The sequence below is a fragment of the Oreochromis aureus genome, linkage group 11 (assembly GCF_013358895.1).
Source record: "Oreochromis aureus strain Israel breed Guangdong linkage group 11, ZZ_aureus, whole genome shotgun sequence".
In the NCBI taxonomy this organism is placed as follows: Eukaryota; Metazoa; Chordata; class Actinopteri; order Cichliformes; family Cichlidae; genus Oreochromis; species Oreochromis aureus.
In genome coordinates, this window is record NC_052952.1 from 5894547 (window position 1) to 5916871 (window position 22325).

General features: G+C 38.2%; 1 protein-coding gene across 5 annotated transcripts in view; it reads right to left on the reverse strand.

Annotated features, from left to right (window-relative positions):
* LOC116315277 (vacuolar protein sorting-associated protein 13B) overlaps positions 1–22325 on the reverse strand; it is a 298439-nt gene that overhangs the window by 238768 nt on the left and 37346 nt on the right. For 2 of the 5 annotated variants that reach the window (XM_039619054.1, XM_031733531.2), the window contains exons 1-8: positions 17967–18062; positions 15343–15464; positions 14727–14864; positions 12811–12898; positions 10735–10920; positions 8656–8825; positions 7338–7532; positions 3973–4094 (exon numbers count right to left, since the gene is read on the reverse strand). In XM_039619054.1, the coding sequence (XP_039474988.1) occupies positions 3973–4094; positions 7338–7532; positions 8656–8825; positions 10735–10920; positions 12811–12898; positions 14727–14864; positions 15343–15387 (944 nt within the window). In that variant the 5' untranslated portion in view covers positions 15388–15464; positions 17967–18062. Of the gene's footprint in view, positions 1–3972; positions 4095–7337; positions 7533–8655; positions 8826–10734; positions 10921–12810; positions 12899–14726; positions 14865–15342; positions 15465–17956; positions 18063–21720; positions 21981–22325 lie in introns of those variants that run through there. The other 3 variants (XR_005614739.1, XR_005614740.1, XM_039619055.1) reach the window with 2 other exon arrangements.

The window sequence follows — 22325 nt, forward strand, 5'->3', positions numbered from 1 at the left end:
TTGCCTTTTTTGCCTTCTTTCAAACCACAGGAGGTGGGGCTGGAATTAGAAGTGATCATTAGATTATCATACTAATTTAAATAAGAACAACACAGAATAATTTTCAAAACTGGCAAAAGCCCTGATTCACTCTTCAGGTGGGTAAAGTTTGTGGTGCCATCTTTAAAGACATATTATCTCAGTGTTTCAGCCAGCACCTACTGTAAGAATTTACCTCTACACCTCAGCCTGAAATCAACTGACAGTGATCAAGTAGACCTAAGCTTAATGTTTACCAATAAGACAGCATTCACTTGTAGTTATATATTACTCATTAATGGTGTCTAAATACACTGTCATGGGTTGGCTAGAGAGCAAACTTTGTCAATGTTAGGAAAACCAACAGACCAGTTTTTTTGTGCAGTTTTCAACCTATTCAGTTCAATCCAACATTTCTACACTAAAACAACAAAAATTCCTCCATAGCATTAAGCCAAGTGTACAAGGCTAAAACAACACAAGTGAGTGCCCATCCTAAGTAATGCTGACAAGAAAGATTGTACCAACCACCTGGATACTTCTTGGACGTTTCAACCAACAAAACAAGAAGACATTTGGCTGCCTTCATGTTAGGTGATTTCAGCATGGAAAACTACAAGGTCAGAGTCTGCTGCAGAGCAATTATACTTTCCTAAAATTTCATTGTATTTAAAAACTGCAGAGACAAAGTCCCAGAGGTCTCGCATACATATAACCCCATGCCCAACGAAATCCAAGGCAGACAGGGAGAACATGTCAAGGCAGTGTAATTTCCCCAGTGAAAGCCCCTTGTTACCAACTGTGAGAAGTGGGAGCCTTTGTGGTGAGACTTAAGGAAATCTGAGCTATGCACTCATGGGCCAGCTCATCAGCAGAGGTGCGTGGTCTTCATAGACACTCAGTGTCCCTCAAATCTACCATGATTACCTGGCAGTCATACATACTTAGGCAAGAGCTGGCTGCCTACTGGCACCTGAGTGTGTGTATGTGTGTGTGTGTCTCCTACTCACAGACAATGCTCCACACTTTCTGTTATTTTAAACTTCAGAAGCGTGCATAGCTCTGCTCAGTGTCTGGTCAGAGAAGAGAACATCTTGGAAAGGGATGCTGTTAAAGTTGCATCAGCTACGACAAGCCCTCCCAAAACAAATACCAGCAGAGTTAATTTAAACACTACCACCTGGTGGAGTGCATCTTCTGGCTGCCATAGTGACCCAGTGTATCACTCTCGGGCTCAGCCTTTTCTGTTGCAAAAGGAAGCCTCTAGCTGTCGGTCTGCCATGAACGCATACAATCTTTAACACAACTCCCATTACAAGTGGTGTGAGTTTTAATTTGAAATGGGCCAAGAGTTTAAACACTCTGAGGCCAGGGGTCAAATGAAATTAAGACCAACTCTCAATCAGTGGCCATTTCTATCTTTTCATTCTGACCCATAAAAGAGTATCCAACATTATGAAAGCTACAGAAAAAAAAGAAATGGAAAACATTAATTCATTTTTTGACTATTCAAACATTCCAACTGTGAGCAGTTAAACAACCACTCACATCTATCTCTTCTAACTACTGTCTGCACTCTGTCAAACCTGTTCTTCATCATTCTTCTAGGAGCAAACTATCACATTGTGTTTATTAGTTTCTGACTTGCAATACACAGGTCAAGAAGCAGGCTTTCTTGCCTCTTGCTTAGACGAACAGGGTCAAATAGAAGTCACATTACCTCTCAAATGACAAAACTAATAACACTAAGCAACAAATCCAGCCCATCTAAAATACAGTGAGTGACAGTAAAATAGACAACTGTTAAAAAGAAAAAGAAAAGTGAAATGAGTGAAAGTTGTTTGGTAGCATATATACTGTAGTGCCGTGAGACAAGGTTAGTAAAAGTCAAAACCATCTGCAGCTCCGACAGGTTTAGATCTCAACTAATTGGGGTAAATCGGCTTCTAAGCTTGTGCTCTTGCACAGATTTCCTACTATAACACTTACTTTGCCTAGACAAGTGTTGCATGAACAGTATATCTTGGTGGGGACCTTAACCTGACTGTACTCTAACCCATGCGAGCTTGTCGGATTAAGGCTTGGTTTCAGAATTGTGGTTAGAATCAGGTCACAACTTTGTTTCTTTAGATCATAGCATGATGTACTGCCTTGCTTCACCTTGCCAGACAGGTTCTATTTAAGTGATTTCTTGATTCATCGAATCTAGCAGTAATTAGACCTGAGTGTGGGAAGTGAAACTGAATCATAATCAGAATACTTTATTAATATCTAAGGAAAGGGCCAGGTGATATTGGATAGGACTCTTAATTTTAATAAATAAAATCATCAGTTAAAAACTGCATTTTGAATTTACTAAGGTTATCTTAATCTAAAATTAAAATTTGATGATATACGTATTACCAATATGCAACAAAATTAGAAATGAAATACAAAGCACTATGTATCTTCAAATTCACAATGTCACTGGACGTCCAAACTGGGAAATATGTATAGTGACTGACAATTGTGTGAGGCAAAAAACCCATGACTTTTAATGCACTGCCACAGCATATATGATGACATGTACCACAGTTCAGGTCAACTGAACTGTGGTACATGTTCAGGTCAGTAATCCTGCGGGATCAATTCACGGTGTCCAACATGATTGATGAAAAAGTGACAGGGATGCTCCTGGTTGCACTTATGACCTGGAAAGGCCTACTGTTCTGGTGCTCATCTTCATCTTTATTTCAGTTATACATTTGTAAATTTTCAGTGTACAGAAAAATAAAAATTCTGATTGGTTTCTGGATTGCAGCCAGAGATTCGACTCTCATCAGCTCAGCTTGAAGCTTGGGTTAGTTTGACACAAGTTGATATTTGCCCTTTTTGCAAGTTTGAACTTGATGAAAATTAAATATGTATGAGGAAGTAGCCAGAGCAGGACTTCCAGGAAGTCATCTAACATCAGCACGAGTGCTACAGGTCAAGTATTACTGCATAAGGATACCTTTTAGCCATTTAGGAGATAGTAACTAACTTTGAACAAGGCACAGATTTTGTTTTTTATCAGCAGAGCTGCAGAGCTTTATGACTGAACCTCATGACTAATAGCGTTAATAGAGTTGTAGTTAAAAACTGTTTATTTACCTTAAACATAGAAAAACTAAGAACTGTAAATTCTTCCCCCGATTCTGTCTACAGCCTCCACATAGAGTGTTTACTGCTGTACCAACAGTTCCTCTTCCTTTCCATCTTTACTACTCTCACCGCTCAAATCCTCCATTTGTCCAACTGTTCCATCCTCAAACTCTAAACATTGTCTCCTTTTCCTTCATCCCTTTCCTTTAACTTCTGAAGTCTCTTCCTCCTGCTAAAAGACATCTCCAATGAGTCATCTGTCTGGTAAACAAAAAAAAAGAGAGAAAAAAAAGGAAAAAAAGGCAGCAACTTTTTCATGTCCCTAGACAACACTGTCTTTCTTCTTCTTGTGTTTCAAAGTAAGGAAACTGTTGCAGTTATTCCACACTGACGGTTGTTCTGTTTTCCCACATGACTGCTGAAAAACTGCCTCATCCATTACTTTAAATACCCTCAGATCCACAACCCACAAGAGATTGCACATCTTTATAAAATACAATACAAGGGCCTGACCTCACACATTGTTTACAAACAGCCAAGTACACATATAGCCACATTAGCATAAATATATATATATGTAAACATTTCCTATATGTTTTGCCTCCATGATCACACAATACATCTTAAATAGATTAAATCGTCTGGCGACTGTTAGAAATGATGCTATCATTATTATGTTAATTTTTTTGTGCCTCACACAACTTTTACAGGCACTGGCCGGTGAAACAATAACATTTCTATTTTCATCAGAACTTGAAATATGCCCTGCATGTACACTGGGTTTTTAGCAATTTGCAGACTTAATCAGTTATATAACTGCTAAAAACTCACCACAATGCAGGCATCTGAATAAGTTTTCCATAGAGTGCAGTACTAAACGAAGGGATGATGGGGATGAGAGGTAGAAAAGATCCTTTATCCTGGCATGTCAACCCTGCCTGGAACCCAAACACCTGCAAAGACATAAAGGCAAAGAAATGAAGGGAGAAGACAGAGGGGAAATAACTCCTCATTGTGCTGAAAAAACACTGAGTGAATTCACAAATACACTGGGAGAAAAAAAAGAAGATGATCATGTGATAGGATCACACCAGCACACACCGGACCCATAAGATGCAGACCAAACCCATAGTCAACCTTGGCCTTCATTTTGACCTTACATATTTGTGACATTATTTCATCGACAAGTCTCCATAGACAGACCTATAAAAATGTGTCAAGGTACTCAAAAGCACATGTGTGGTAGTCCTTGCTACAGTAGGCTTCTCCATAAAATTTGCACTGATTAAATATCTATATTCAGTCAGCCACATTTTTCCAGCATGGAGAAAGTTTTGGTTTGTCTTTTGTCCCCTACCCTATAAGATTTAAACAAGATCCTGCATGATTTCATAATTATTAAATTATGGAAAAAGTACTTCTGAAGTAGGTGGCATAGGGTGTCTGTAGGAGGAGGTGATGACAGTTTTACCAGGTAAAAAACAGCACCAGATATACTATCTTGGCTGGAATTTTTTTTTAAATGTCCAATTTGGTGGACTTATGCGCCCCAGTACAATACAGAACACATTTAATATAGAGTATTTAGCATATTAAACACCCCAACTTTCATTTCCTTTGACCCTTACTACACAATTTTGAGACAATCTTGGACATTGCAGCACTATCCTGCTGAACATAATCTGTCCACAGAGGTATAGAGAACTGTATACCTGCCACAGTACTCCTCTCACAATGACAGTTAATTTTACAAAATAAAAAAATATAAAAAGGTTTACTCTCTTGAATTTGCATTAAACCCAATTTAACTTTTTAGCCTGTACTTGACCTGTCACAGTTAATGAGGATAGGGTTAATAATGAGTCTTTAACACTTTTTATCTGGCTACAGTAACAAATATATGAATGTACAAAGTAATGTTTTATTAAAAAAAAGACAAAAAATTAGAAAGACATCAACAGCAGCAAGAAAAATAAACCACTGCCTAACTCTGCTGTTTGCCATAGCAGGTGTGGGTCTCACAATCTTATTCTCATTATCCAAGCTCCTGGAAGCCACATATAATATACTCCCAGCCCAGTGTTTACATACTGTTGATAGCACATGGTGGTAAAGTCCTGTTTAATATTGGAGGTAAGAGATGATGGCTGGGCCCAGCTGTCCAGCATCCAGCTGCTGTAAAGGTGAACTAGATCATTTTTCTGTGTAGATCAACAAGCCAGCAGACAAAATGCTGGAAAACAATAACTTCTTTATAATAGGACAAATGGCCTTTGGTTCTAACATATCAATTACTAGATAAAGATGTAGACATAAAAAACGTCACATTTAAATTCAATTACCCACACAAAACACTCAGCTTCCTATGGGAAACTAAATTTCTGATCGCTATTCAGCAGTTTAAGTCATGATTCAAATAAACCAAACTTTAACATGACCGTTAACTTCTGTGGTAGGTCTCTTGTTGAGCAAACAGACTCACTTAAAGCTTTTGCCTGCAATCATGTAAAAGTAGGACAATGGCTAACACTACCCTCAACACAGATACCTAAGCTCTGACAGCCAGCGTCAATAAAACACAGATTTAGATAAGCCTTAGTTTATACCCTTTTCAAATCACTTCCTGAATTGGGTGAATTGTAGCTAGAATGACCTCCACCCTGTCATGATCCCAGTGCAAAAACCCAGATGGAGACTGAGAACCTTAATGGTTACAGACAACGATTGGCTGATTGGTCACAATGATCATTGGCCACTGACCAGATGACTGTTAACCCTGCAGTGACCCTGTGATAAGGACTACCAGCATGACGTACAGTAAACATCCTGCCTTAAAAACACACTCAAGCAATACCAGGCCAGAATGAAAAGATGACAAATTACACCCAATCTATTATCCAAACTCCCTAAAAAGTTGATTGGATTCTTTAGCAAAATCCTTTTCTGTTTTTTTCTTTTTGGATATGTGTACTCAATGACAGACTAAGGACTTCGGGTAAACTGAAAATCAGAGGTTACAACCTGGAAACAAACCTAAAACAAAGTGTTTAAATTTATTTTAGAGTACTGGACATGGATAACTCTAGTATACAGGTTAAAAAGTAACAATTAGAGAGAAAACTACTATTTTCTAGAATGTTATATGCAGCTGTTTATTGAAGCTGGTCTTACAATACTAGGCAACATGATAAAAGCATGGCTGACAAATAATCTTGTGCTGTGGTTTAAAACTATTAAGAAAATAAAGATTTTGTCTTTTGGTCCCAACTTCAAATTTAAATCAACTTTAAATTTCAGTGACAGTGAATGTTATATTTTCATCTTCAAACTAGAAGCTAAAACTGTAAAACCTTTATAGTAACAGGGGAATGTCACAGCTGCTTAATACAAGTCTCTTGCACCCCATCAGTTGGCAGATGAGGCAGACCAGAAATGTACTGGTGCTCATCAGGAAACTGAGTGCTGAGATTTTTATGACCAGGTGAAAAGGGTCATCAAGGTCATTAAAGAGGTCGGCCCAATCATTTCAAAGGGAAGATAAGATCACAACTGTGACTGACCAATTAGCATGCTATTGTGCACATAACCATCTTCAAATAAATAGTAGATGCATTGTTTTGGTCAAACTGAAACACAATAAACAGAAAGACAAGTGTAAAATCAAACAAAATGAAAACACCAACAGAATCAAACCACTGCTAATTATAAATGGGCAAATAAAAAAGAAAAAGGAAAAGGAGTCCTGGCACAGTACTGGTTTTCCATATTTATATATGAGGCTTAAAATCATGAGACAAACAAGAGAACAAGTGTAAGATGTAATTTAAAACTGTTTTATTCAACAGACAGTTTTTTGGGGTTTTTGATAGCAACTGACATTTGCTCAGTTTTCACATACTGTTAATGAGCCTGATTGCCTTTAACTTAGCATCAACTCTGTCCTTAATGGCAACAAGAATGATCTTAATCTGAATCAAATTCAATTTTAATTCAATTTCGCTTATATTGCACCAAATCACAACAATCAGATAACCTCCTGTGTTGAAACACTTGGTGACAGTGGGAAAGAAAAACAAACTTTTAACAGGAAGAAAATTCCAGCAGAACCAGGCTCAGGAAGGGACACCCATGTGCCGCTACTGGTTTGGGGGTGAGGAGAGAGAATACTATAGAGTGCAGAATATTCTCATACTTGCCTTGAGGTAGAGGTGTGCATAGCAGTGATGTAGCAGGTTGTCAGAAGGCTGGCTGAGACTGCTGACAGTGGTTACCAGCTCTGGGGCATACATTGGCACAGAGTGTTCAAAATTCACCCTTTCCACTTGGAATTGGACTGAAGGTAGTGGGCGCACTGGCTGAAATTCTGCCACAGAGACCAGACATGGTGCCACCTGGACAGTTGAAAATATAGAAAGGTTTAACAATTATTGTCAGTGACAACAAACATGCCACATATTGATCATACTGTTGTCCAAGTCAAAACCAACCAAACAACACCAACACCCGAGTAAAAATACTTCTACTTTGCATTAATTTCAATACTACAGTTTTCTTTCCAGAACAGTGACATCAGCTTTACGGTTAACAACTCCTGTTCATCTCCTTCCACCTTTTCTTACTGCTATAAATTTCAAACTTGGATTCTCAGTAAGGAGACTTGTCATCAGCCTAGAATGATGCAGCGGCTGTCCCTGTGTGTTTCATCTTACAGTGGTGCAGCTACAGGTGGACTGGCCCTGTCCTCTACCAGCTCAGAAGTGATCAGAGATCACAGGGCTTTTCCTTGCTTCGGAGAAAACGACAGTCAAAAGCCACCTGCCCTTATTCTTAGATTTTGTCCCCAAGCTAGCCATGCCATGATCAAAGCAATGTCTACTTATGGCTCTGTACCCAGCTATAATATGCGGAGCAGGCTAGGTTAGTCAATCCTACGTACCTATATTTACCACATTCTGCATGTGCATTTATGTGACCAGGTTTTTGATTTTGAGCTAAACAGATGCTCTCACATTATCTTATGGAAGCTATCTCCCAGGTATACAGCACCATACCCTTTGCTTCCCTGTATGAAAGCACATTCTACTGGGGGAATGGCAACCTCACTGGCCCTTTTCATCATGGCACACTTTTGTTCAGTTCTATTATTTGGGTGTGACAGCCCCTTCAGTAGCTGATTCAGCCCTTTCTGCTGGGTCTACCATGCATTAGTCTGTTGTAGGTCCGAGTCCGGTTTGGTGGCTGTTCTGCAGGGTGTGTATCTATGTCCAACACTATATGTGTTCAACCAAGTGAACTGACTGAAAGGGAAGTGTTTTGTCTATAACTTCTGTTCTCTCAAGGAGAGGAACGAGGTATGACAGCAGGTTGCCCTGTCATGCAGCTGGGCTTGGTAAACTGAGGGCTATCAAACTAACAGTGAGGAGTGTACATCATCAGATGAGGCTGTGCATATGTCATTGTAGGTCTTCTGACTTGATGTGGTGTGGTGTGAATTGAATTCACTATTGGCACTACCTTGTGTCCCATGATGACAGGCATTAGTGTATGTAGAAGGTTGAACTCTGCCATTGAAACAGTGACTGAGACTTGGAGCAGAGTGAGACAAGTGAGTCGAGTTGGGATGAATTCCTCCAAATGTGAGATCTCTTCTGGAGTAGCTGGACCACTGTTCTCTTCAGTCATTTCTGGAGAAATAATGCCACGATAACAAGAAACAAGTCAGCTTTGAAAAAACAACTTAACATAATGTAGAGATAACATTCTAAATATTAATACTAAAACAGCTGTTTTTCTAACCATAAGAATGCAACCTGTAGTGCATTACTTGAAATAATAGTAAGGGAGTGGGAAAAGCCAAAGACATTTGGATTCGAGACCCAAAACCGTTTTACAGTGGAAAGGGTTAGCTGTAAAGAACACCAATTTCTTTGAGTGGGTGCCATTCCTCTCCAGCCACTGTGCTCCTCTCATAGCATTAAAACAACGAAAAGGTCTTTTCCAACAAAAACCACCAACTCAAACACTAAATAAAAGAGACGTGGACTATAAAAGTGCTGGCATCTACATGTGCTATTCATTACAATGGCTGTTTCCCAGTAGCATTCTTTTTGAACTATTTCATAAAACCACTCATTCTGTCAATAACCAAAGAAATACCCAAAGAGGCAAGAAAAAAAGTTAAATAAGTCAACATGAACCAGAGGCTACTAAGATCAATACTCACAGTAAGGAGTGACCAGCGCAGTGATCCACTAAACCAGGGTCAAAGGCAGACCAAACCTGAACCCTTTGCTATGGCCTTGGGTCTGGTCCCACATATGGGCCAGTTTCAGCTCTGTGGAGGTTCTGTTGGGCTAAATTTCCAACTACAAGGTGGGCTCGGAATTTGATCTCAAAGCTGCTTTGATCTTTGGCCTAAAGCTACACCATTCAGCTTGATCTAGTACTGCTATGTCCAATCAATTCATATACCAGGGCTCAAGTCAATACCCACAGAGAACATTTAAATTACAACACAGACGGAGCTCCCATGATGCACAGAAACATGACTATGGACACTAAAAATAATGCAAAAAAGAAAACATAACATAACATAGGTATATTGCTGTCTAGAAATATCCTGTTCTAGCTCTAGTTCTTAAAGTCCTGTTACTTTTATTGTTCTTTTATTGTTTTTAGACCATGTAAAGAACTTGTATCCAAATGAGCAAACTAAATGTAGTTTACCTTCCCAACAGGGCAACATGAAGCCAATTCAGCATCCATTTATAGCTAGTTTTGGGAAGGAAAGCTATTAAGTTCTTGGCAATGAATATAAAAAGGATCACATACAAAAAGGACAGGATAAGTTGCTATAGATGCAAACTTCGTCCAATCAATAATACATACTAGCTGTAATGTTTCTGACTACGAAACAGAGAGATAGAGCTTTTATTTAAGGTACCAGACTGTTTAAAGTGTTAGGTTCTGCATAGCTAAATCATAATTTATTGTAACAAAATGATGAATGGTTGCTATTACTCCTTCTGTAATAGCAACCTTGACTTCCTCTTATCTCCTCTCAATCCCCCCCTCAGAGGCTCCAACTATACTGACCCTCGAGAGTACAAACACTTATAGAAACAGGAAGGAACACGCTGACCTACTCCGAAAGACAAAAACTGCTACAGTAATTACACCATCATCTATTATCTATCACAGATGCTGAAACAACCGAAACCTACGGATGTTATCATTTCACAAAAATCTTTTGCAAAAGAGTTATTGCTACAGATATTACACACAGACACACATTCCATGTTCTTTCACAACATCCCAGGGATGAGCTCATCAATAGCTGTGCAGGGATGATCACTAACAAAAGGTGTTTGGCTTAACCTCCCTTATGTGGTTCAAAAGGTCAGTACTTTCATGTACAGCTGTGTGTTGAAGAATGGGTTGTGCAAGGAAATAACAATGCGATGAGAATATTATAAAGTGAAAAGTGTTACAGTTTCTGGTCACCGAACAGTATGACAAAGAGATGTGAGTAAAATACCAGACCAGAGAAGGTATATTTTTAAAATATATATTTGCATAATTTTGATCTCTGACCTCGTTGTGCTTTGCAGTAGGGTTCATACTCGTGGTCCATGGCACAGGTGACCATCTTGAGAATGCGATGGATGGCGCTGCTATGCAACCTGATGTCTAAAGGTCCTACCACCAGCCTCTTGATGGATGTCTCTTGAACTGCAGGCACTACCTCTTCTATGCTCATCCCAGAGAAATCCTGAGAGCCTACAAGTGGAAATAGACATATATACATAACCTGATTAAAATATATAATGTATGTACTTATAAACTTAAGGACTCTTGTCTCAGTCAACAAAATTAACACATATTTTCAGCTTTCATACATATAAGGGTTTTTTTTGTCTGTTTGTTTTACATTAATATTTAGCCAGAAACATTTTTCCCATATCTCATTTCTTAATGAAGTATAAATATAGAATATTGTCATCTGTTGGGCATAAACCCAAAAAAGATAGATGTAGTGTAATGCAGCAGCAGGAGGCAGCTCACATAGCCGTGACCCACAGAAATGATGAATATTCCAAATGTCCACTTCCCTCCAACAGCTGTCCCTTCATTCATCGCAGGCCCCTGTTCCAGAGGTCCACTTAAAAGACTCAACTCTCTCGCAATAAAAAGGCAGAAATTAAAAATAAAGGAAGGGGGTGGATGAATGGCAGTGAGGGAGGAAAAGGACAAAGGGTCACAACTGGCTTTATTCCCATTACATTCCACCACTGTACTTGAACATTAGTACAGCTCAGAGTCAACAATGCGAATGTAACTTTTTTTTTCTTTTTTTTTTTTTAACTCAAAGCAATGAGGGTGTAACTTCCACTAAATTTTGGAAATTTAAAAAGGGCAACAGGCAATGCCACTTCCCCTTCCCTTCTGTGAGATTTGGCTGCAATGGATTAAGCCTAATATCGACCATATGGCTGCAGTTAGAACGGTCATTGGAATGATGAGGAGGCTGAAATTAGCTAGGATTTAGACTATTTAAAAGTGTCTCAATTTCCAAAGATTATAAAAAAATGTTTTTAATCTGCAGCGTGACTCTAATGTGAAGTCAATGGTAAGAGTGACCTGGGTCGGTTACTATTTCAGTTGACTCAGAGTTTATGTTAGACCTGTGGCAATGCAGACTAATTTGTTTAGTTGACACTGGATCTGGTCCGTATCCGTGAAGAACAGAAACACTAACAGAAAAGAAGCATTCCAACTGGCAAGGGTAACCACAGCCATCCCAAAGAGACTGACACTTATCCTGCCGTCAGAAATGACTTTGACAGCTCAGAATGACAGTATCAATGTTTTTTTTAATTTAGATTATTATCTGTAGATGACAGCAGCTGAGGAAACAATAGCCAAGTCATGAAAAGCTAAAATGAAACACAAAAAAAGAGGGCAGTACGTAGAAAAACACAGGTGACATACTCCATATGAATAAATAAATACTTTTTGAGTTATTGAGTTTGTTTAACCAAAGCCAGTCATTTCTACTTTATAAAGCATGATAACCTAATAGCATTTGCATATCAATCACGGCCAGATTTTAATAAAAAAGTTAGCATTTTGCACTGAAGGAAGCATTCCTTATCTCTCAATGTGATTGTCAGATATTCCTAACTTGGAAAAACAACACTGAAAGTTGCAGCTAAAGAATGAGGAACGCTGTCTGTCTTAAGGCTTCTGCCAGGAAGAGTGACATCTAATTAGGCAAGAGAGGTCTATTCACTTTCTCAAGAGCTTACAGGTAAAGAGACAGAGGGAAAACAGTGTTTCAACAAGCACCAGGGAGAGAGAAACTCAAATATGTGTCAACACAGACTAAACACTTCTGACAGTTGCCCTCCAGGTAAGTTTAGGGTGAGAGTGAGGACAGAAAGGGTCAAGGACCAGGTGGCTGTGACTGAAACAAGACAAGCTCTTTCTTCAAGTCTCCATGGGGCTTGTTTGACAGGGAGGAGAGACGAAAAGAGATGGAAAGAGCGAAAGAAAGAAAGGGTGAACCAGGCAGAGAAAATGGGAACATGACAGATAAAAAGAAAAAGAGAGAAGAGGTGGCAAGGTGACCAAACAAGCTCTGCGAGGGAGAATGAACTAGAACAATACCTTTGCCACTGCTGTCCTCCATTGTGTAGAGATAATCCATGTAGAAAGCACCGAAACGGTGCATGCCCGCTATCTCTGTATAGGTCTCCTGTCAAACAAAAGTAGAGCTGGGTAAATATCGCAGTAAGGGAGCAAACAAGCAGATAGCCTTAAAGAGTGGCAATGACTGGGGTCAAGGGAGATATGGTGGTGGGGGTCAAATTAGAGATAAAGAGTTACTGAGCACTGATCCACTTAGCTGGATATTTAGAGGGTTTTTTGTTTGTTTGTTTGTTTTAGGGAAGTCCGTAATATTACATGTATTAAAAGTGTTAACTTAGTCTGGTTTCTTTGACTGATTTTTTCGTGCAAAAAGCAGTACGTTCAGTCAGAATAACGACGCTTAAATAAGGAATTGACCAGATACCAAGTCTATTATTTATTGAGTAAAAGGCTACTGATAAAAGAAATTGAAAGTTTCCTCATTCAGCTGGATATATGCCAAAGGAAATATATATCTTATCTACTTGATGATAAGACTTTTTCCTAACAAATCAAAGCTGTATGACTGTGATTATGGTTGATGTGGTCATTATGAAAATTGTGAAATGTTATTCATAATTTATTGTACAAGCTATTAACAGCACACAATGAACCCGTAAGCAAAAAGTCTGCAGAACATAATTGATTATTCATAATAACAATGAGCTTTGTAACTTAGTTACACAACAATTGAATTAATGTTTAAAAAAAAACCTATAAAAAAACTTTGAGGAAGACCTCATCAGTTTTGTTTTTTTAACCACATAAGGCCTACAGTCCATGCAAAGAAGAACATAGTGGAAACAGAAACAGATATACACCCCACTGAGAAAAATCCCAGCTGGTCACATCAACCTGAGTGACAAAGCTAACTACTAAAGCATTCTTACATAGCCATGCTATTTATTTTAGGTCATTATTTACAAATGAAAATGAGATATAGGATAAAAACATCCAATTTATCTCATTTTAATAGAATAGAATAGAATAGAATAGAATAGAATAGCCTTTATTGTCATTGTACAGGGTACAACGAAATTGGGAGTTAGTGTATCGGTCACGGCTCACCATCATTAGTCTGCAGGTCAAGAACCACTGACCTTGTCTTCCACAGTATTTTTATATTTCTACACCACACTAAACCACTGATAAACACTCAGAATGAGTGAGCAAGCAGGAAACGGAGAGAAAGAATTACACAGGCCCCCCTTACACATTTAACACCCCACGCCAAACATGCCCACAGTTTCTCTCAACGGAGATTTCAGACGAGCCTTATCGGGCAAGCAGGTTAATGAGTAATATTTATTAGGAGGTCCCTAATAGCTCTTGCATTCTTATGGATCAAAGCCATGCTGGTTTCAAAATCACTAATGAATCAACATTGAAACCTTTGAGTTGTAGGCTTTATGCATGAAGAGATGGATGGCTGGATTTCCAAACAATTGCGTCATTGAGGGTCATGAATATTTCAAAGTAGAGTCAACACTTGAGCTGTAAAGGCTGATGAAGTGAGCTGAGTAATCAGAATGATGGCTTCAGCAGCACTACTTAGACAACCAAAAGATTCCTCTACTACACTAAATTAGTATTACTATTTTTTAATAGATCAATTCAACTTTTGTAGAAGAAACAAACAATATAAAAATATATAAATGTTAAATATAATTAAATTATACTCTATTCAAAGAGTAAAGGCTGTTTCTTTTTTGGGTGCATGCTATAGGTGCTTCACTTAATTACGACTGTGTAAATGACCAGCAAAGGTCAGAGTTTTGTTCCAGCCATATTGCATCTGAAACACATAGTCTGCTACGGCGTTTTGTCCATTTTTCCCAGAAAAAGGCGGGGGGGTATTTTGGGGTAAAATAGCACAGACTTCTGGTTATTGCGACCTTGTGATTAGCAGCATCCAAGATAAACTCAGCCCTGACTCCATTGTTCTCTGGGCTCCGATAGTCAAAAAGAGAGTTGGTGAGATACGTCATTCCTTTACTACTGAGACTGTCCCCACAGCTGAAGAACACTGCATCCTGCACACAAAATGAGAAATTCAAAGACAAATGTGAATAGCAAAGAGGACAGGTTTCAGGCTGAAGAAACAATATAATCCATACAACAAACAAAATTCAGAAAGATTTTTTTTAAATAAAATGTTTATATATGCATCAAACACCTAAAAAGCAATATCTGATTATTTATTTCATATTCATAAAAAAAGGAAAAGGCTCAGTTGACCCCACTATTGATTTAATATAGCAAAAATGCTAATTTTGTTAATATATATTATAACATATTATATTATATTCCGTTCTATTTTTTAAAAAAAGGGGACCTTGAACTTTACTAAAAACAAATTTATCACAATATTTTAACCTCTTCCTGACAGTGGAGGCTGCTGCGACATGGCTTGAGTGTTTGGGGCTATTTAAATTCTTTTAGTATTTCTCAAAGTTCCTATAATTTTACCTAGTTAACATTAATGTGATCTTTTAAAAATACTTTCTTCACCTCTTCACGGCGGTTCATGTTTTCCTCAAAATCTCGTACACCCATGATGCTTTTCAGGCAAAGTGCCCGACATCCCACAAAGCCGATTTGGCAATCAAAGAAGGGCTCCCCATCATGAGCACCTGAAATAAAACCCAAAGAAAGACTCAACTCAGATTTAACACCAAGAACACAGTGTGTGTGTATATATATATATATATATATATATATATATATATATATATATATATATATATAGGCCTGGGAGCTTGAGGGTCCTATATATATATATATATATATATATATCTCCGATATATATATATATATATATATATATATATATATATATATATATATATATATATATATATATATATATATATATATATTGGTTATATATATGCCTATGTGTGTGTTATGTGTGTGTGTGTGCCTCTATCTGCGTGCATACCGTGCGTCGTGGTTCGTCCTCGTTGGGTTTCGCTGCGAGGTTATTCACTGTGCGCGTCAGTTGGGGCCATCTTCGTGATGTATTATGTGGATGTATATATATATATATATATATATATATATATATATATATATATATATATGTGTGTGTGTGTGTGTGTGTGTGTGTGTGTGTACTGTGTTGTGTGATATCTTTGTGGGGACCAAGAACTGGAATTTTACTATACTTATGGGGACCAACAGCCCTTATGGGGACAAAATCCCAGTCCCCATGAGTTTGAAGGTGTTTTTGAGACTCAAAATGTGGTTTTAGTGTCAGGGCTGCAACTAGGTTATGCTTAGGCTAAGGGTTAGGCATTCATTTTTAATGATTAGCGTTAGGGTGCGCGGCAAGGGAAAGCATTATATCAATTAGATGTCCCCACAAGGATATGAAAATACAACTGTGTGTGTGTGTGTGTGTGTGTGTGTGTGTGTGTGTGTGTGTGTGTGTGTCTTTGTCTTTTAATAGAATAATTGATTATAATAAACAATAATAACTTTACTAAATGATGAGGGAATTTGTTTGTTAATCTGCAGAAGTCTCTGCCAAGAGGACACCAGGCATCTATGGGCCTTAAAACAATCAACTGACACCAACGGGAATAAACAACAGAAGAGTTCAATAATTCACAGATGTTCTTTGACCAGCTTAACTACTACATTATTATAGATTTTAAATGTATAATGTAGTGTTGACAAAATAGTGGATACCAAGACTAGTCATGCTATACTGGTTTGTGGTTATATTGAGGTTGCGGGCTCATTTTGTCATGATTTTAAAAAAAAAGAAAAAAAAAGAGTAGCAAGGCAGCTTCTCTTTTTGACTGAGAGTGATGCATATTTGAGTGCGGTAGCAGTCCAGCAGCTACTACAACCACAAAGGTGTGGTTTTCCTTCTCTTCTCTCTGTGTCTTTGCTTTACCCAGCAGATAGCTAAACAGAGAATCTAATAAAACATTTTATGTTTCCCCATACAATTATTATAAGGCCTAGTTTCCCCTTTTTTGCCAGACACCCCCTTTCCTTTCAACACTCATATTTAGTTCTAGTTCAGGCTGCTCGACCTCTCTCGTTGAGACAAGGCATAAATTATAAAAATTGGAACTGGAAAACTCTGTTTTTCACACCTGGTAGAAATCCCGGGGGCACAAAACCCCTTTCTTACTCCAACCAGGTAATCAGAGAAAAGGGTTTAAAAAATATTTTCAATGAGGGAAAATGGGTAAATCATCAGACGTGGGCTTGATTCAGACTCCAGTGTGTGTATAAGAAGCTAAGGATTAGTGAGTTGGCAAGGCTTTGTTCATGTACTCTTGGAGAGATTTAACAGGAACTTCAGACAAACTGTGACTAATGAGTAAGTAACTAAATAGTATCTTTACTGATCTTCCCATGCCGTGATAGGTAACAAAGCTGCTAAGGATAAAATTCAGAGTGAATAATAGTAAATGTTGCCACTGTTGTGGAACAATTCATGATGGGGCCTGAAATCTACATCAGGATAAAAACTTCACATTTTCCTTAATAATAAATGCACAGAATTTAAATCAAATCAAATCAAATCAAATCACTTTTATTGTCACGTCACATGTGCAGGTACACTGGTACAGTACATGCGAGTGAAATTCTTGTGTGCGAGCTTCACAAGCAACAGAGTTGTGCAAAAATACAATGACGTAAAACAAGCAAAATATAAGAATGGCTAAATCTGAGTGTAATAAATATATGTACAATATAAGAGTGTATGCATTACTGGATGTGTATACTAAATATGTTTTTGTTTTTTTGTTTTTTTACGTGTGTGTGTGTGTGTGTGTGTGTGTGTGTGTGTGTGTGTGTGTGTGTGTGTGTGTGTGTGTGTGTGTGTATACATATTTTACAAATTAAATAGATTAAACAATAAAATAAAATATAAAAAATATACAGAGGTTGGTAGTTGAGACATGTGCAAAACAAGTGGCATTTACTTTCTATTCTCTCATTTCTACAATGACAATATCAATTAAAAATTACAATATGCAGATAACTCATTAGCTAAAAATTGTAACAGTTTAGTGTAACTGAGTATGGATTAATTCATATCTATCTCCGTTAAGCCCCACAACAATGCACTACATCACAAATGATAGGGGAAACTATAAACTTAAACTTACCTCAATCGTGATTCCCTCTTGCTCTAGACATAGGACTTCCTTGGATTTGACCTTTTGAGGACTATAGTAGCTACTCTCTGACTGGGTCTCTGTCAACTAAGAGAAAAATAAAAATAAAAAGACTAAATATAATTTATACATAAACAAAAAAAGTACAAGAAAATAATATTTTAATTTTTTTCATCTTCTTTTTTTAATTAAACAGTGATATACTTGGTGTCCCCCAAAAATTAAAGTATTGGATTATGAATACTGATGTCTTAAATAGTTCACCTGCCGTGATTTGGCAGGATCAAAAAAGAACTGCAGTGATAAAATTGAAATAATAAAATTAGATGAGACAAAGGCCAGTTTATTTCACTGCCTCAAAATGTTAGCAGAGGACATTAACGGTTTCATCGACAGTTAAAACAAATGCATGATTTGAAAAATAAGCAAAGGCTTTGAAAGTGTCAGATGTGAAGAACTAGAGAAAAATAATGCTTAAAACCACCAACAACGGCATCCGAACAAGATTTTCTTAGATTAGAGACTAGATGCTAGCTGTAGTGCTGTTTGGATTCCAAGAACATTCATCAACCCACAGGACATTCCCTCTTTGCTTTTGGACGAGACTCTGGCTTTAGTGGGATGACTATAAAACTATGACTAAAGCGATTCACATACCAAGGGGAAAATGAAATGTGCAATTTATTGTATTTGTAAACTGACTATAAAAGGGGAATGGTTCAGCAGAATATTAATTTTGGTTGTTGAGTAATAGTGGAAGTACAGAGGAAGAGACAAACTGAGCACCTGGTCAAAACAGACCAGGCTTAAGGGCCACTGGGGAATATCTCACTCACTTCTTTGGCTTAATATTTCAAACAGTGATGTAGCCTGGCCAGTATGTATACTGCCTTAGAGTTGAGCACTATGATCACACAGGTGTGAAATATCCCCGCTCTGTGAGTACAATCAATGTCTGCCAGCTAAGAATATATGTATTGCACCACATAAGCTCATGAACATCTCTCCATATATCCTTAAGTAGAGCTGAGAAGCACTGCGTGACAGCCAGCAGACAGAGTGAGCACCTGGTCAAAAGTAGTTGGCCGGGGTGAGAAGGGTTCAACGCAATGCTTCTGAGGTTGGCTACTTTCAAAACGGTGGGTGTAGTGCAGAATGTGCAGACCCTAACCCATTCAACAGGAAGCAGGTGTAGAGGAAAAAGCAGCTGTGCCCTATTATCCATACTGATGGAGCAGACTCTCTCGCCCTCATTCCCTTCCCCTTTTTTCAATTTTGATGGTTTAATCACGTGCAGGGGCCACCTGACTCCAACCTGAGAGTCCCAGTGAGTAATGGCAAGATCTGTCTGCCCAGATCAGCGGACAGTGGCACTGACAGTAAATCACTGCAAATCAGCAGACAAACCTTATGAATGTACATCCAATAAGAATATAGAATTTCTCAATCTAGTCTGGTGGGGCATTTCTGACTGTACCCAAGTCTGAAATAACACAGCTGACAGAAGACGGGTTAGCAGCACAAATACACAAAGCTGCTGCTGCCAATATCTTTCCTCTAAAGTCACATTTATTATTATTCAGAGTAGAATGGAATCAAGTTATTCTCTATGAGGTATCTTTAATATGTAAAAACAGTGAACACTGTCCTTGTAACATGGATCGATCACTGGTTTGGTTTTAAAACCAACTGTGGAAGCAACTGAATTCAATTATTGGCTCAATAATTAAGTAAAAAAAATCTAAAGAAACAATGTTTCTTCAAATGAAAAATGGCATGAGGTCTGGCATGTAATGAGAGTTTGGCAAGTATGCAAAAGTAAAAGAGGGGAACAAATGGTCAGTGCTAAACTATGCATTATGTGAGTAAAAGTCATTAAATTACACTGCCAATTTTTCTAATCAAAGAGATCTGAGGAGTAATGCGTCAGCAATCTAAAAATACCTCTCTGATTTCACATTCATGTCAAACTCAGGTTCAAGCAGTGGCTGTTCAAAGACATGAAAATTCCTTCATACTAAATACTTCCTTGTAGGAAAGAGACAAGAACGCTTTAAAAACCATCCTTTCAGCTGTGTGCAATTATTGCAGACGAGAGGCAATTAATTGATTAAAAGAACTCAAACAATACAGGAACAATTTAAACATTATTAGAAAAACACCAAGGTCTGTTTGGCCTGAGACAAACCTCCCCTTTACTGATCACACACCGTCAAGTAATATACGCTCTCGCACACAAACACATGCACACACATGCATACACACACACACACAAGACAAGTAATGTGATCTAAAGTGCCTGAATCTGACAGGAAACACAGATGAATTCCAACTATTCTGAGTGAGCAGGCAGGATTAAAGCTTGGGGTCGATTTCTGAATAGTCATCATACCATGTATAATGTTTAAAACATTAATGTGACCCGAGACGCCAGTTAGCGGTTATACTGCCCTCCCCTATACCGCACACAGAGACACAAAGAGGATTGGGGCTTCCTGAGGATCAAGCAGTTTTTGAGAGTTAAAATGAAACTGACCATAAAATTAAAATATGCAACTGTGTGGTGGCCAGTGAGAGTGACAGTAATGCACTGAAGACAAAAAATTCTAATATAAAGGCATCCTAAAGGTAGAAATCATAACAGATTCTGGACAGACTGGTTCTTTTACACTGGCAGAGTAGCAAAAAAATTACCTCATATCCGAAATGTATGAAAAGCAAGTCCCCCACAGCGAAAGCTTTCAATGTAAAATAAGTTAACAGAAGTAAAAGCATTATTCAAGGGTAGGGAGTACGGTTTTGAGCTCTGTGCATATTTTCTCTCTTTGTAACAACTATACAAGGGGTGATGTAGGGGGAAAAAAACACAGATGCAGATACTGATAAGGCCTAAAGTAAGGATTGTGGTTGCTTTATTGACAGGTGTGCCACAGGCAGCTGCAGCCACAGGCAGCTGTCTGATAGGCCTCACCTTCAATATTTCGAGTGACTAAAATAAACCTCTCGACCCTGCTCATGATGTTGGTGCAGTTTGGAGCATTTCTCTGGAAAAATATATAGGTTCCTGTGTGGCACGGATCATAAAGCAGTTTGTGTTTCATTTCTGCTAAGTGAAATTCTAGTATTTTACTTGACTATACTCAGCGCTAACTAGCCAGCATGCAGGTCTGTGCATTGCACCCATACAATTTATGAATCCAACATCGAAATATGGTTACTTTGGCTCCAAAAAAGCCAAAATAGCTTAAACTGAGGCTTTAAAATTGAGACTACAGAAGCCAATGGGTTACATATAGTCCATGACCCTTCATGGTCAGTACTTAGTAAAACCTCCTCTGGCAAATATCCTAGCTTGTAAATACTTTTTGTAGTTGTGAGGAGTCTTTCATTTCTTGTTTATGGGATTTTCTCTTATTCTTGTTTCAAATGCTTCCAGTTCTGTATTATTTTGATTGATATTTTGTTGGGAGGACTGAAGGCCATTCCAAAACTTTCAGCTTGTGCCGATTGAGGCTTGGTTAGGATCATTATACTGTTGTAGAGGCCATTCTCCTTTCATCTTAAGCTTTTTCTTTTTTCCTTACAGTGTGACGGTTACTTCCAGAATTTGCTAGTATTTAGTTAAATCCTTTGTTTTAAATGATAAATGGACTCTTGCTATATTACAAACAACAGCAGCGTCACAGGCTTAACACAAGTCCAATGAATGCTCAATCCACTCCTGTGGAAATGGACATTTATTTACCTTGAAGGTAACAGAAGCTTTGGTGCAGTAGAAGCCTATGGAAACAATGGGGTCTTTGGGTGTGTGGTGTTGGGAGCTGTTGGGGATGCTTCCTGTCTCTTGCTGCTGGTAGAGACCATCCTCTCCTTCTTCCTCTGTGCTTACAATGGCTGGAACGAAGGACCAAGCCCAGGACACCCAACCTTGGTTTGGTTCATCAGGATTACCAGACTGTATGTAGAGGTCTTGGCTAGATCGCCTTTCCGTATCTACATCCATTCCTGAAGGAGATAAAAGTCTTAATTAGATATCATTTAAACATAAACTGAGGATTTTACTGCAGTTGAATTGGCAACGGGAAAAGAGACAAATATATATATCAGCAACCCCCCCCCCCAAAAAAAAACAGTCACGTAATTCCTTTTTAGCACACTTTTACCCCAACAGGTAAATCAATTTAAAGTGGCAGTTTCTGAATACAAACTGGTTAAAGAGAGGGGAAACTTGCAGATAATGGAAGTGTCTGTATGCAGGGCGGCACAACAAATTCATTTACCCTTTCCTTCAGGGCATTTTAATTCTAACAAGTTGTTTCAGCTGTCAACAGAACACACAAAAACAGCAGA